At 49.2% G+C, this 15,548-nt stretch overlaps 1 protein-coding gene across 4 annotated transcripts in view; it reads left to right on the top strand.

The window, feature by feature from the left end:
• The first annotated feature begins 1,194 nt into the window (after positions 1-1,194).
• RHBDL3 (rhomboid like 3) overlaps positions 1,195-15,548 on the top strand; it is a 76,517-nt gene continuing 62,163 nt past the window's right edge. For 2 of the 4 annotated variants that reach the window (XM_060203977.1, XM_007530823.3), the window contains exons 1-2: positions 1,212-1,326; positions 2,887-2,910. In XM_060203977.1, coding sequence (XP_060059960.1) covers positions 1,216-1,326; positions 2,887-2,910 — 135 coding nt within the window. In that variant the 5' untranslated portion in view covers positions 1,212-1,215. Of the gene's footprint in view, positions 1,327-2,886; positions 2,911-15,548 lie in introns of all 4 variants that reach the window. The other 2 variants (XM_007530824.3, XM_060203978.1) reach the window with 2 other exon arrangements.

The following is a 15,548-nucleotide window of genomic DNA, read 5'->3' as shown; positions in this document are numbered from 1 at the left end:
CCGAGTCCCTGAGGCTCCAGGGAGGGCCTGCACCTGTCTCATCCCTCTAGTGCCACCATTTAGGGACAGAGCCTCTGCTTTGGAGAGACAGTCTCTTGGGGAGACAGAACTCTCTTGGGGGTGAGGGGTGTTTCTCCTGCAGGGAACCAGGACCAATTTTCTTCTTTTAAAAATGCCCGGTTCCTTTTTCTCTAACTCCACTCTCATTTGAGCCAGTTTCTTCCCCTCCCTCTTCCCTGGCCAGGTGAAGTCAAGGTACTCCCAGACAGCGACTCCCCTCCCTGCCGCCTCCCACCCCTCAATGAATGGGCCTACCTAGACCTGTCAGAATCTGACCCCAAAGTGGAAAAAAGTGTGTGTGTGTGTGTGTGTGTGTGTGTGTGTGTATTCCTTCCTCCTAGTCTCCCCAGCCCTGACCCCCCTCACCCCGCCCCAGTTCACTGCGAGTTAACCCCAGCATCGCCAACTTAGTGAAAATCTCGCTTTCCCCACGCACCTGCCACCCCCAAGAGACTGTGGAGCCGGTGGGTCTGCAGGAGTCAGCTGTGTATGCATCCCACCACCGACCGCCCCCACCCCCGGCCCAGTGCAGAGAGGCAGATACCCACCCACCCCACCCCCCGGCCTGGGGTGTAAGCAGGCGGAGATGGGGGTCTGGGGACCGTGCAGTCGCCACCCCCGGCCCGGGCGCAGCCACTTCCCCGCCGGCCCCGCCGCAGCCCTCCTCCCTCCTCGGGCCGCGCCGCTCTGACCGATTTGGTCCGGGTGGTGGCGCCCGGGAAGCGGGGTGGCGGGCAGAGGACGCGGTCCCCCGGAGCAGCCCCGCCCCCGCCTGCGCGCCGCCCCCGAGGAGCCCGCGGGGAGGAGGAGACTCGGCTCAGAGCGGGGCCGCGGGGAGCGGGAAGGGAGCGCGGGGCCGGGGCCGACCAAGGGCGCCCTCGCCTCGCAGCCGGGCGTGGGGGCCGGGGTGCGGCGGGAGGCCGGCGGGGCGGCGAGCGTGGAGAAGTTTGTCGGCGGAGGGGCCGCGTGTCCCGGGGCCGCGCGGCGGGTGCGGGGGTCCGGGCCATGGGTGCCGGCGCGGGCGGCCGGGCGGGAGCGCAGGCAGCTGGGAGCGCACTGAGCCCCCGGAGCGGCGCGGCCGCCGCGGCGCAAAGTTAGCCCGGCGCCCCGGGACGAGCCCCGCAGCCGCCGGCCGCCCCTGCACCCGGCCTGGACATGGGCGAGCACCCCAGCCCGGGCCCCGCCGTGGCCGCCTGCGCCGAGGCGGAACGCATCGAGGAGCTGGGACCTGAGGCCGACGAGCGGCCGCCCGCGGCGCCTGAGGACGTGAGTGCCCCCTCCCCCGCCCGGGCAAACTTTCTGGGGGGCTCCGTGTAGAGAGCTGCTCCCCCTGCCCCCCACGCGGCTCGCTCCCCTGAGGGGCAGCTTGGAGCTTTCAAGGTGAAGAGGTTGCACCCCGGTTTGGCCGGGTCCCCGCGAGGCAGGAGAACCAGTCACCCCAAAACGCGCGCACCACCCAGCCCCCAGCTGGGGCTCCCGAGGCTTCCCGGCTGCGCTGGGAACCTGCCGGCCGCCGGAGCCCCCTCCCGCGGCTGGTGCAGTGCCCGGGACACGCCGTGTTCCCGCAGAGGCGGCCGCATCACAGCACTGACCCCCTCCCCTCCCACCCGCGACCTGTGGGCTCCCCGGACGGGAGGGGCGTCCCGGTCGCCGCGGAGTCCCCGGAACCCGGCGGCACAGGTCGCTGTGGAGACCCCTTTTCTCCGCTCCCGGATTAGCACCCACCCTGCACCTGCTGTGACACCCATCGACATTCCAGCCGGCCCCTGTCCCTGATCCCGGCCCGAGAAGGAAGAGGAGTCCCGGGAGCCCATCTGCGCTCAGACAAGGGCTCAGGAGACCCAGACTAGTAACTGCCAGTGACATTCCCCGGGGCGGGATAGGTAGGGGGTGCCCCAGAGGGCTTCCCTGCCATCTGCTGCTGAGTCTCCCTTCCTCCCTTCACTCCTGGGAGCCTGCCAGCGCTGGGCAGCTCTGGGAACTGGAGTTTCCTAAGCTTTTCTCTCCCAGGGTTAAACTGCAGACAGAAGATGTGGGAGAAATAATTAATAATAATAATAGTAATAATAAGCGAGGTAGACGCTCCACCTTGTTCTTCCCTATTTCAGGGTTGGGGAGGTGAAGTGATGCCTGCCGCCGCCGCCACCACCACCACCACCACCCACACACACACACTGAAAAGTCTGGATGAGGCTTGGGGTAGGGAGTGGGAGATGTCTCTCCTCCCCCCACCCCATTCCCATGGTTGGATCTCTTATTTGCTTCTGGATGCAAAGTTCTGATAAAATCTCATGTAGAGCTAGACTCCTACTTGGACAAGACTTGGATGGGCTTCAGTGCAAACTTCAGGCAAAATGTTAGCACTTCTCCAGGGGTAGATGCTCCGGAGTAGGGGATTTCTAGCCCCCGGGCATGTTGATACAACAACAGCAGCAGGTCTGAAAGAATTGCACCTGTAGGTACATTCCCAGATGTGGGAATGAAGATAAACTTTAAGCAGCAGAAGTTGGTGGAGGCCCTTGGACAAAAGTAGACCCCTTTAATTAGCAAATGCTAAAAATCGCCCTTGTTCTACTCATTCCCTCCACCTGCTTATTTCAGGAGAGTCACCCCTGCCTTCTTGCCCCATCTCCCCCCCCACCTTTGCTGGGTCCAGACTCCTTGAGGGAGAGAGCTTGCCTCGGTTTTTCTTGGCAAGTCCCTCAGTCTGGGCAGCAGTTGGGAGACTATGTTAGAAATGGCAGGGGCTATAGAGGCCTGGTGATAAGAATCTGTTTCTTTCTCTCTCCTCTTCCTCCTCTCCTGCATGGCCTCCCTTTCTACCAGCACTGGAAAGTCCTGTTTGATCAGGTATGTGAGCAGTTAACAAACTGCCCCCCACCCTTTCACTTGGTTTCCCTGCTTGCGTGGGCTTCCCTAGCTCTGCCTTCCTGAGCGGGTGACGTGGGGTGGGGGTGTGGCTTAGTGCATCACTGAGACTGAAAGGCGCTGCTCTCCAAGCTTCAGAAGGAGGCAGTGGGCTCCCCTGAGAGATCTTTCCTTTCCTCCTCCCAACTTGGCTTCACCAGCGCAGGGTTTATATCATGTAGAAATCAGACAACACATATTGAAAGCCTGGGATGTCCTCTGTATGTCAGGAGATCTAAGCTAAGGTTGTGGGAAAAGGACTTGGGTTAATGTCCCCTTTCCTTTTCTGCCTCCACCATCTGCTCCATGACCACTGCTGAAGTCAGATTTCTGCCATCCTTGGAGGGTGACTCACAATACAGGCTCTTTTGAAAGCTGACTGTAATTTAATTTTGCGGCAAGACATGGAAGATTTATAGATGGAAGTAGTATGTGATTGTTTGCAATGTGTAAAGTCTAGATGCAAAAAATGGTTTTTAATATGGAGATAGATACTCGACCTTCAAAAGGGAAATGGTTCTCCTCTTTGCTTGGTACTGATGTTGAGTGCTGATATATTTTTTCTTTTTTCCCTCTCCATTCAATGGAACAGAAAAAGAGGGGGCAGGAGATGTCTCAAAATGAGTGACTGCAGTGGTCCTGGGGTGAGAATGATTTGTGCCATGAAATTTGTATGACTTTGAGAGACTCGTCTGCTTGGGAATGTGATGTGTTGGAATGTGAAACAGAGCTTAAAAAAAAAAAAGTGGCTTGTCTCATACCTTGACCTTTTCTAGGCAGGTGAAGACTGACTTTTTTTAGCATGTTCATCATGGGATCCAAGCAGTGCTTTGGGAAACCTCTGTGCGTGATGGTAGAACACAGGTGAGATGGGTTTCCAGGGAGAAATGAGGCAGAAGCCTGCTGTAGTGGATGGACACAAGCCCCTTGACTTGGAAGGTTACAATACGAATGAAAACAAAACAGGACACTGTGATTGGAGGATTGGCAGATCTTACAAGACCTGAATACCTTTGATGTTCTGAGCGTTGAAGAGAAAAGAACAGTTCCAATGAGGGTGAAGGTTGCCCATAGTGACAACTTTGGTTTCAGTTTGGGGAACCAACCAATAATCAGTGCCCAAATAATACCAAAGACATGGAATTAGAACTGGAAGGACGGGAGTCGGGCTGTAGCGCAGTGGGTTAAGTGCAGGTGGCGCAAAGCACAAGGACCGGCATAAGGATCCCGGTTCGAACCCCGGCTCCCCACCTGCAGGGGAGTCGCTTCAAAGGCAGGCGGTGAAGCAGCTCTGCAGGTGTCTATCTTTCTCTCCTCCTCTCTGTTTTCCCCTCCTCTCTCCATTTCTCTCTGTCCTATCCAACAATGACAACAACAATAATAATAACTACAACAATAAAACAACAAGGGCAACAAAAGGGAATAAATAAATAAATAAATAAAGAACTGGAAGGACATTACTGGCCAGGGCTGAGCACTTAGAGCTTTCATCCACATTAATTGGAGGTGTGCTTGTAATTTGGGAAACATTCACTGGCTCCTGTCCTGTTGGGGTAGCACATCTCTCCTTGGCTCCTGAGTGCCACCCACTCTCCCTCCGGCTCTTAAGAGCACAGCAGCTGCTGGCCTGACGCCTTGAGGCAAGAGGGAGCTGCCTGCTGCCACTGATACCACAACCAGCAAGCTGCCAGCCCTTCACACCTCCTGCCAGATTTAGAATCAGAACCTAGAACAAAGTGTATCATTCTTCCCCCCCACCCCCTGTCTGTATCTGTCTTGCAGTTTAATTAATTTCCTTTTCCAGGCCCTGTGTATGTTTACATTCTAAAGTAAACTATTTGGGTGACTGAAAGGAAAACTTTCAGTAGGGAGAATTAGAAACTCGAGGAAGCAGAGAGAATGTGTAGCATCTATTAACAGGTGGTCTATGAAATACATGTTCTCCCACTAACAGGAGTTACTGGGTGTCACAAAGAGGATCCCACTGCTTTTGGAAGGTCCACCTAGAGCCTTTCTAGAACCTTTCTCTGAATGAAAATTCCAAAGCTTATGCTGGATGGTTTTCTCTGACAGTAGGTCTTTATGTCTAATCCCATCCGATACACAGCATCAGAAGCCCATTTCTGCTGTCTGCCTTCCTCTCAGTACTTCATATTTAAAGATTGCTGCTCGTGAGCCAGGTTTGACCTCTGGCAGAATCTAGTCCTTCTGTGTTTGTGACTCCTACTTTGTGCAGCCACCCTGGAGCATTCCCCTGACAGTGCTGAACGAAGAGTAGGTATAAAGCTTTACCAGTAGACACACAACTGCAGAAGGATGCCAGGTTATTCAGCAGTAGAAGTTTTTGACCTTTGCTTCCTCTCCCTGGGCGTACATGAAGGTAGGATTTGGAGATTGGTGAGTTTAGTGCACTTAGGAAACAATGTTTAGCTGGGGGTCGCAGTAGCCTCCCCACCATCTCATGCAGAGACAGACATCCCTATAGGTGGAGTTGTGATGAATGGAGTTGGATTCACATGATACCTGTCAGAATTCCTGTGAGTTGATGTGACCTTGGAGTTCACTTTCATGAGGTCAGGGGGATGGCAGGCCAATCCTAGTTAGTCCTTACCTTCCTGGGTCAAGGGGACACCAGTGATCAAACTAGGATTTGCTGGGACCCTTTTCCAGTTCTTCGGGATGGAGCTGAGCCAGTACCTCCATGCTGTCTGGTTCTGTAGTTGGTAGTGTAACTCTGACCTGAACCATAGGGCTAAAAGGCAGGACCTCCTGGTCCTGTTTGGTTGCCTCTTAACCAGATGGCCAAAATGCCTTTTGTGGGAGTAGGAAGTAAAGGGAACAGGTGACTTTAGTCCTTTGGAAGTTTACCTGGCTCCTCAGGTGTTCTGGGCATGTTCAGGTCGATTTAGTCAGAGAGGTAGCATGCTATTCCTCCCATCCTACCCTAGTTCTTCCCCATGGGTCAAGAAATTGTATCAGCTAGGAAGCCTGAGGATCAAGACCTCAGGCTCAGCTGCTCCATGTGTTTGTTCCCTATTTTAATTTCTCCTTGAGGGTACTGTCTCTTTATAGTCCTGGGTATCTCAGAGGCTGTCCTAAAGTTTAGATTTTAAAGTCACCATAAACATGGATCTGTTTATTTTATTTTATTTTTTTATGTTGTTGGATGTTGACAGAGAGAAATTGACAGAGAAAAGGGGGAGATAGAGAGGAAGAGAGACAGAGAGACACCTACAGACCTACTTTACTGCCTGTGAAGCGACTCCCCTGCAGGTGGGGAGCCGGGGGCTCTAACTGGGCTCCTTACTGGTCCTTGTGCTTTGCGCCAGGTGTGCTCAACCTGCTGCGCTACCGCCCAACTCCCATGAATCAGTTTTTTTGTTTTGTTTTTGCCTCCAGGGTTATTGCTGGGGCTCAGTGCCTGCACCATGAATCCACTGCTCCTAGAGGCCATTTTTTTTCCCCTTTTGTTGCCCTTGTTGTTGTAGCCTTGTTGTGGTTATTATTATTGTTGTTGATGTTGTTCGTTGTTGGATAGGACAGCAAGAAATCAAGAGAGGAAGGGAAGACAGAGGGGGAGAGAAAGACAGACATCTGCAGACCTGCTTCACCGCCTGTGAAGCAACGCCCCTGTAGGTGGGGAGCCGGGGGCTCGAACTGGGATCCTTACACCAGTCCTTGCTCTTTGCACCACATGCGCTTAACCTGCTGCGCTACTGCCCGACCCCGATAAAACTGTAATAGGTAATACCATGGTAGAGGTGTTTGTTTTCTTTTTCTGAAGCTGTTGGGTTTTTCCATTATAATACCTTTTAAAAAAATAATCTTTTATTTTAAAGATTTTATTTATTTATTGATGAGAAAGATAGGAGGAGAGAGAAAGAACCAGATATCACTCTGGCATATGTGCTGCCCGGGATTGAATTCAGGACCTCATGCTTGAGAGTCCAAAGCCTTATCACTGCACCACCTCCCGGACCACTGTAATACCTTCTATTGAGAAATCCTATATGAGGGGCTGGGTGGTGGCGCACCTGGCTGAGAGCACACATTACAGTGCAAAAGGACCCAGGTTCTAGCCTCTGGTCCCCGCCTGCAGGGGAAAAGCTTCACGAGTGGTGAAGCAGGGCTCCAAGTGTCTCTCTGTCTCTCTTCCTCTCTATCTCTCACTCCCCTCTCAGTTTCTGTCTGTATCCAATAATAAATAAAAATATTTTTTTAAAAAAGAGAAGTCCTATATCAAACTGTTTTCATAAAGTTCTTATAAATTTGTGCCTCTAGGGCAGGGGATTGAATCTGGGACTTTGGAGCCTTAGGCTTGACAGTCTGTTTGTATGCTATCCACCCCTGCCCTACACCTCTTTTTCTGTGATTAAAAAGTAAACCATCAAAATAAACAAAGACAAACAAAAAATCCATCTGTTCAGCAGGTGGAGTGCCAGAGTGGCCAGTGTGACGCTGTAAGTGCCACAGTGATATTCTAGTTCTGTCTCTTATATGAATCAGTGAGTGGGGAGTTGGTAGCACAGTGGGTCAAGCGCAGGTGGCGCTAAGCACATGGACCGACTAAGGATCCTGGTTCGAGCCCCCGGCTCCCCACCTGCAGGGGAGTCGCTTCACAGGCCTTGAAGCAGGTCTGCAGGTGTCTTTCTTTCCCCCTCTCTGTCTTCCCCTCCTCTCTCCATTTTTCTCTGTCCTATGTCCTATCCAACAACGACGACATCAATAACAACAATTACAACAATAATTTTAAAAAAGGGCAACAGAAAGGAAAATAAATAAATATAAAAATTTTTTTTAAAATCAGTGAGTGAATCTTTAAAATAAAATAATTAAAAAAGAAAAAGCCATTTAACCGCCCTTTATCCATCTAGATAGTTCTGTTTTAATTTTTCTTAATGATTTAATATTGATTTACAAAATTACACAGATACAGGGTTACTCACTGTTCCCACCACCAGAATTCTGTGTCCCTATTCCCTCTCTTGTAAACTGCAGTGATTCTCCCAAGGCCATAGATATGGGTTAACTATTCCTTCTATAACTATCTAGCTTTTTTTTTTTTTTTTTTCATTTTTTTTCCCCCTAAGGTCCTACCTTCTCTTCTTTTTTTTTTTTTTTGCTTCCAAGCTTATCACTGGGGCTCGGTGTCTGCACTATGATATGAATCCACTGCTCCTGGAGGCTATTTTTTCCCTTTATTGCCCTTGTTGTTTATCGTTGTTGTCATTATTGTTGTTGTTGTTGCTAACGTTGTTGGATAGGACAGAGAGAAATTGAGAGAAGAAGGGGAGAGAAAGACAGACACCTGCAGACCTGCTTCACTGCCTGTGAAGCAACCGCCCTTCAGGTGGGGAGCCTTAGGCCGCTCCTTGAGCTTCGCGCCCTGTGCACTTCACCTGCTGCGCTACTGCCTGACTCCCCCTTCTCTTCTTTTCTAAGCCACACCTACACCTATTACTTTAGTGCTCTGGAACAGTGCACTAAATGTCTGAATGTCTTTTCTTTTTTCTCTTCTCTCTCTGGATCCCTATGAAATTGGATGTAGAACCCTCTAGTTATCTTCTAGCATGTTTCCAACTCTGGGAGTATGGACCAAAATTATTTTTGGAGTGCAGAAGATGGGAGTTCTGGCTTCTGTAATTGCTTCTCCACTGGAAGTGAACACTGGCAGGTGGATCCATACCCCCAGCCTGTTTATCTCGATCTTCTTCCCATCCAGTTATGCCAGCTTCACTTCGTAGGAAACCCTTCCCCCTATACATTGTTTGAGCATTTTACTATTTGGTCATTTTTTTTTATGTGGTTGGGTTTATTTTTTATTTCTGACATTTATAACTGCCCAGGTAATGTGTCCTTTAATTATGATTTTGTCCCATTATAAGCTCTCTTTTCTAGGTTATGCTTTGATAATCTCACTCTCAGTCCCCTGCAGAAGCCTAGGGAGGTGCCCTTAAGGACTTTAGTCAAATATTGGGTCAGTGGCAGATGTAGGATTGGAGCCCACTTCATCCAGAAAAGGCTGCCAGGGTGGGAAAAACATTTTCAGTCTCACCCTTAAAAATGCCTGAAGATTTGCAAATGCTTAATGAACAAAAGGGTTTAGGGCAGAGTGAAGCACAGTTGCTTCTGAGCTCAGATGAGCTCAGATGAGCAAAAGGGAAAAGGAAAAAACTGAAAGTAACTTGATTATCTACCTTTCTTTATTTCCAGTGGGAGCATGCATGTCCCAGACCCCAGAAAGAGACCTCACCTTTGTTAATTTCCTAGAAGGAAAGTAGACAAATCGTGGCTATTACTAAAATTATCAATGTGTGGGGCCAGGTGGTGGCACACCCAGTCAAGCAATCAGGTTACCATGCATAAGGGCCCGGATTTGAGCCCCCTCTTTCCACCTACAGTGGGGACATTTCACAAGTGATGAAGCAGGTCTGCAGGTCTCTCTCTCTCTCTCTCTCTTTTAATGAAAGAAAGCACTGTTCAACTCTGATTTATGGTGGTGTGGGAGATTGAACCTGGGACTTTGGAGTGTCAGGCATGAGAGTCTCTTTGCAAAATTGTCACGCAATCTACCCCCACCCGATCTCTCCCTCTCTATCTCCCCACCCTTCTCAATTTCTCTCTGTACTATCCAGTTAAATAAATAAAATTTAAATAGTAATAATTAGTTTAAAATAAATAAATAGAATTATAAATTTGTTAAAACGTGCTACCAGAACATAGAGCAGTCTCTAGGTGTGCTGCTGTGGACAGAATCCTAGATAGTGAATCAGTGAGACCTGGGTTCAGGTCTTACTAATTGTGGTTGAAGGCAAATGGAATTAACTCTCTAAGCCTTAATTTCTTCATCTGTAAAATGAAAATGAACATTTTAAAATCAGTGATCTCTGAGGAAATTAAATGGAAGTGAAAACTGCCTTTCCAGTGTATATACTCAGTGGATATTTGACCAACTATTTCTTGAGTAAGAATTAAGATTTCCTGGGAAGAAGCCCTGGGCTATTTCTGTGATCCAGGCCCACCACAGGAAAAGTGGTTTAAAGAGCTCTTTAGGGCAGGGGTAGATAGCATAATAGTTTTGCAAAGAGACTGTCATGCCTGAGGCTCCAAGGTCCCAGGTTCAATCCCTTGCACCACCATAAACCAGAGCTGATCAGTGCTCTGGTAAAAAAGAAAAAATTTAAAAAAAAAAAGAGCTCTTTAAATCTCTTCCTTTATGTTCTGGGCTCATGCGAGAGAGCCACTTTGGGTAGAAGTAGCTAGCATAATGGTTATGCACAGAGGCTCCAAAGTCCCAGGTTCAATCGCCCACACCACCATCAGCCAGAGTTGAACAGTGCTTTTGTTAAAATTTAATTAATTAATTAATTAAAAAGAGAGAGAACCACTTTTGAGTCTAGAGGATTATTCTGTAGCTATCCTCCAAGTTTCTCTCCTGCTTAACCTTTTTCCCTCTGGCCTGGGAGGCTTTCCATGACCTTTCTCTAAAACTGACCTCATTTTTAGCTTTCTTTAAAGCTGGCACAAAGGGATTCTGAGATCTAAAGAGAAGTTCAGAGGAGAGTAATGAGTAGATGAATAAGGTGTCACAGACAAAATACTTGCCCCACAGAAACAGGCATATATAATTAAGCACTGGGGAGGGACTCCAGAAAGGGCAGAAGTTGTGCACTAGACTGGAGTCCTGAGCGGGTCTCTGCATCTCTTATCCCTTCTCATACAACCTCCAGAATCCTTCTGACTGGGGGCTTCCCCTAGCCACAAAGTTAGCTTCCTTACTTACTCCTCTCCTGCTTCATTGACCCTGGCAGTCATGCTGAATTAATCCTCTAGTCCTTGACCACCCCCTGCAAAAAAAAAAAAAAAAAATTTGATAGCTGTTGAGCAGTGGGGCCAAGGAATCTGAAATTGTGTGCTCCTTGCCTAACACAAACCAGTCACATACATGCTTGAGCAGACAGGTCAAACTACACCCAGCATGCACTGCGTTGGGTTCAGCGTCCTCTCCAGGTGCAGGCCTGTGCATAGCTCCTCCGGAGTCGCCGCCACCTCTAGGACCATTAGAAGGTTGGTGGAAGTACCCTGTGCATTCTGCTCATTTTACAATGGAAGAAACAGAAGACAGATCTTCTGAGGTCATTTGGTGCAATAGTGTTAGAGCTGGGACTGGAGCCCAGCTCTGCTCTTCCTCTCACTCTCTGGCTCCCTTTCTCTCTCTGAGGTGTGCTCTTGTAGACTTCCATTCACTTACTTGGTGCCCTGAATCCTAACATCTGGCTCAAGTCCCAGATCTGCATTTCTTCACAGTGTGACTTAGGACCAACCAAACATCCTCTCCAAGCTTCAGATTTCTCATCTGTAAGTTACACAAAGTAATACTTAGCCCTAAGGGTCATGGCAAAGTTGAGTGAGATAGTGTGCTTGTAGCACTTGACACAGTATATCGTGAGTACCTGATAAGTATGATTACTGTCATATTACCAGCATTTTAAAAAGATTGATGTATGGTGTGAGACTGGTAGAGAAACTGAACCGCTGCTTAGTTCTGGCATAAGATAGTACTAAGGATTGAACCTGTGACCTCTGGAGCCTCGGACATGAGAGATCTTATTACAGAAATTTAAGGGAATTAACCCTATTTTCAGAATAACCTCTGACGTGTTGTGGCTTGGGATCTTGAATCAAAGTATCCAGATTCCTGGGGGACCTAAGAGATCTGCCTCTGAGTTGCAGCCCTCCAACTAACTTCTTCAGGGTGGGAGTTAGAAAACCACATTCCTCCTGAACCTTTCAGAGAGAGAGTTTTCAGACAAACGCTGCCTGGGTGCATGTGGATGCTCAGTTTCCCCTCCATTCACTATGGGCCATCTGGTTTGACAGCTGGACTCAGGGCATTGCCCTGTGTTATAAAAATGAGTCCGTGTGTATTGAGTTGTGAACAACGAGGGGTAGCTGTGACACACACACACAGACACACACACACACACACTCCACCACCACCACCCTGCCACCACCCCAATAGCTTTTTTTAAAAGAAGGCACAGGTTTAAGTTGGAAATATTTCTTTGAGAGAGTATGGACTGTGTGTACAAACATCTGCAATTGTGTTTTGATCTACTAGCAATCCTGTGAGGTAAGTCTTGTTTTCTTGTCAGTATAGAGGAGTAAAGACCCTCTGTGGAGAATATGGCTTCTGAAGCAAGGCAGTAGACTACAGGAAGCAAAAGAGCAGTCTAGTGACCTTTTTCCTCAGTACTGTGCTCCTCCTCAGAGGGCTGCATCCCCTCCCCTCCTCCTGGATCTCTCAGCACTTTCTCTTTCCCAGAAAACCAGACTTCCAAGAGAAGCATCAGGAGGAAAAGGGTTTAGGACAAAGGGGGTTGGAACATGGAAGATAGAAGATGCATACACACACTCACACTCACTCCTGTTTCTCCCTGCTTGCTGATCCCCTGAGACTCCCGACTTTATGACTGTGACTTGGCTTCAGTCCCCAGGCGGCTGTGCCAGCCGGGCCTGCATGAGTCAGCACAGGCATTACGTAGTCTGCTCTTAAGGACCCAAGGGACCTGCCTGCCTCTGAGTCACAGCTCTCAGCCACCCCCTCAGAGACTGTGGGGCACTGAGTGAGGAGAAGTATCACCTTTCTGGGGGCCCTCTTTCCAGGTGAGAAGGGACAAGACCTGATAGAAAGAGGTTCTCTTCCCCCAGCTCCTCAACCACCCCTCCCCCAAAATTCCTCATTCCAGGGAAAATCTGAGAGTTCTCCTTCCCCCTCACTGCCCAGGTGTTGAGGGAGCTGGTAGTTTTTTGGAAACATGTCTCAGCCACAGCCCTGCTGGGGTGTGGTCTCACTCCCTGCTCATCCTGCCAGCCCCAGATCTGGGTTTAACTGCCTGACTTAGTGGGAGGAGAGATACTCAGGAGTGTGGCATAAGTCTTCCAGGAAACTCCTTGAGAAAGAAGGATGAATTGCCTTCCCCAAGTTCTCTACAGTGGCCTCTGAAAAAGTAAAATAATAGCTGGGCAGCCCAGGAAGTTGCACAATGGCTAGACAACTGGACTTACAAGCATGAGGTTCTGAGTTCAATCCCTGGTATTCCATATGCCAGAATGATGCTCTGGTTCTCTTGCTCTCTCCTCTCTCTCATTAGTAAAAATAAATAAATAAATCTTTAAAGAAATAAATAATGCAACTGGGAATGCTGGAATCACTGAAGCCACTCTAGCTGTCAGAAGGAGGCCTAGCCAAATCCTCCCTGGGCCTGAAGCCTGGAGAGGTCAGAACCTGGTTTTTTAAGTACCAGTCTCTTTTCTTCTTGCCAGAGATCTTTGAAAATCTTCTCCTATCCCCAGCTTGGAATAGACCAGATGTTCCCTATTTTACTTTCTTAGAGTGCCTCTAGGCATACTGTCTCTGTGTAACTTTTTTTTTTTCCAGATATGATGAATAGGGCCACTCACAGTTTAGAGTTGGTGTGAGACTAAATAATAAAATATTTCTGAAATTCAGTTTTTTCCATTTCTTTCTTTCTATTTTTTTTTTATTGGATAGGATAGAAAAATTGAGAGGGGAGGGAGAGAGAGAGAGAAAGACAGATACTTGCAGACCAGTTTCACCATTCACGAAGCTTCCCCCCTGCAGGTGGGGGAGTGGAGGCTTGAACCCAGGTTGGTGTACATGGTAACATGTGCACTTTAACCAAGTACACCACTGCCCAGCCCCGAAATTTCTTTTTTTTTTTTTTTAGAATGGGTCCAGGAGGTGGCTCACCTGGTAGAGTACACATGCTACTATGCACAAGCACCTAGGTTTGAGCCTCTAAGCCATCACATGGGAACACTCACAGTGAGACTCATGAGCAGTGGAGTAGTGCTTCAGTGTCTCTGCATTTGGTCTCTCACCCTCTATATAAAGGAAAGAAAAGGAATAACTGCCAGGAGCAGTGGAATCATACAGATGCTTAGCTCTAGTGATACCCTCGTGGAAAAACCATTTAAAATGGGTGGGAGAAGTCAGGGGAATGGTGTAAGGCGACTGTCTCTTTGAGGCAAAATAACATCCTCATTTGCAAGGCTGGAGAACTGGGAGAGAAAGCTCCTATTCCCATAACCTCGCCTCCTGACCCCGGCAGCTGCAGGCCGGGTCTAATTTATGGGGCTGTAAATACCCTTGAATGGGCCAGAGTTCCCTGGTGGGCTCTGACTGATCCATAAGCCCCTGGGCGGCCTCATTAATTCTGCTGTGCTCAGAAACAGGGTAATGATGTAAGGAGCCAGCAGATGAGCAGTTGTTAATACTCCCCTCTGTACACACACACACACACACACACACACACACACACCAGGCATAGAGGGACATCTATGGTGCACAAAGAGGCAACAGTGGGGTTGGGGCCTTCCTTAGACTCCAGGCCTTGCCTTCTGGACACAAGAGATTGTCACCAGAATGGTACCCCAAGTGCTACCTTTGGAGTCATTTAAAGTGTCGTGCATACCATGGAGGCTCCATATTAAATATAGAGAGGTGGTGGGTCCTCTTGGGAGAGAAAGGGGAGTTCAAGTGGGAGGAACAAGGACCAAACATTAGTTGTCTGGGAAATGCAGTTTGTGCAAATCACACACATATTATATATAATAGATGTCCTTTCTTCTTTCCCTTCTGCTTCACGGCTGCTGAGTACATTCTGAAGCAGCCGGGGCGGCACTGTCCAGCCAGCGCCGCTGTCCTGGGTGCTGAGCAGGCAGATTCTACTCCCTCTGGGTTTGTTCCCTGAGCGCCTGGCTCCATGGCCCATTAGGCCAGTTTCTGATTCCTTAGCCTCTCTTAGTCTAACATCCCCACCCAGACCTCTGGCGGGGGCCCGGATTCCAAAGATTTTAGTGTCATCTGCCTTGAGAGCCTAATGTCACCCATGTGAAGGAAGCTAAAGGCTGATTCAGAGCCATGGACAGAGGAAACAAAGGTCTGGGAGGTAGCTCACTGGTAGGGCACACACTTCACCATCCACAAGGACCTAGTTTCAAGGCCCAACTACCACATAGGAATACATGCACAGGGACAACTACCACACAGGAATACACGCACAGGGACAGCTACCACACAGGAATACATGCACAGGGACAGCTACCACACAGGAATACATGCACAGGGACAGCTACCACACAGGAATACACGCACAGGGACAGCTACCACACAGGAATACACGCACAGGGACAGCTACCACACAGGAATACACGCACAGGGACAGCTACCACACAGGAATACACGCACAGGGACAGCTACCACACAGGAATACACGCACAGGGACAGCTACCACACAGGAATACACGCACAGGGACAGCTACCACACAGGAATACACGCACAGGGACAGCTACCACACAGGAATACACGCACAGGGACAGCTACCACACAGGAATACACGCACAGGGACAGCTACCACACAGGAATACATGCACAGGGACAGCTACCACATAGGAATACATGCACAGGGACAGCTACCACATAGGAATACATGCACAGGGACAGCTACCACACAGGAATACATGCACAGGGACAGCTACCACATAGGAATACACG

This window comes from Erinaceus europaeus, chromosome 12, assembly GCF_950295315.1.
Source record: "Erinaceus europaeus chromosome 12, mEriEur2.1, whole genome shotgun sequence".
In the NCBI taxonomy this organism is placed as follows: domain Eukaryota; kingdom Metazoa; phylum Chordata; class Mammalia; order Eulipotyphla; family Erinaceidae; genus Erinaceus; species Erinaceus europaeus.
Note: the sequence above shows the minus strand (reverse complement) of the source record. Positions and strands in the feature narration are given on the sequence as shown.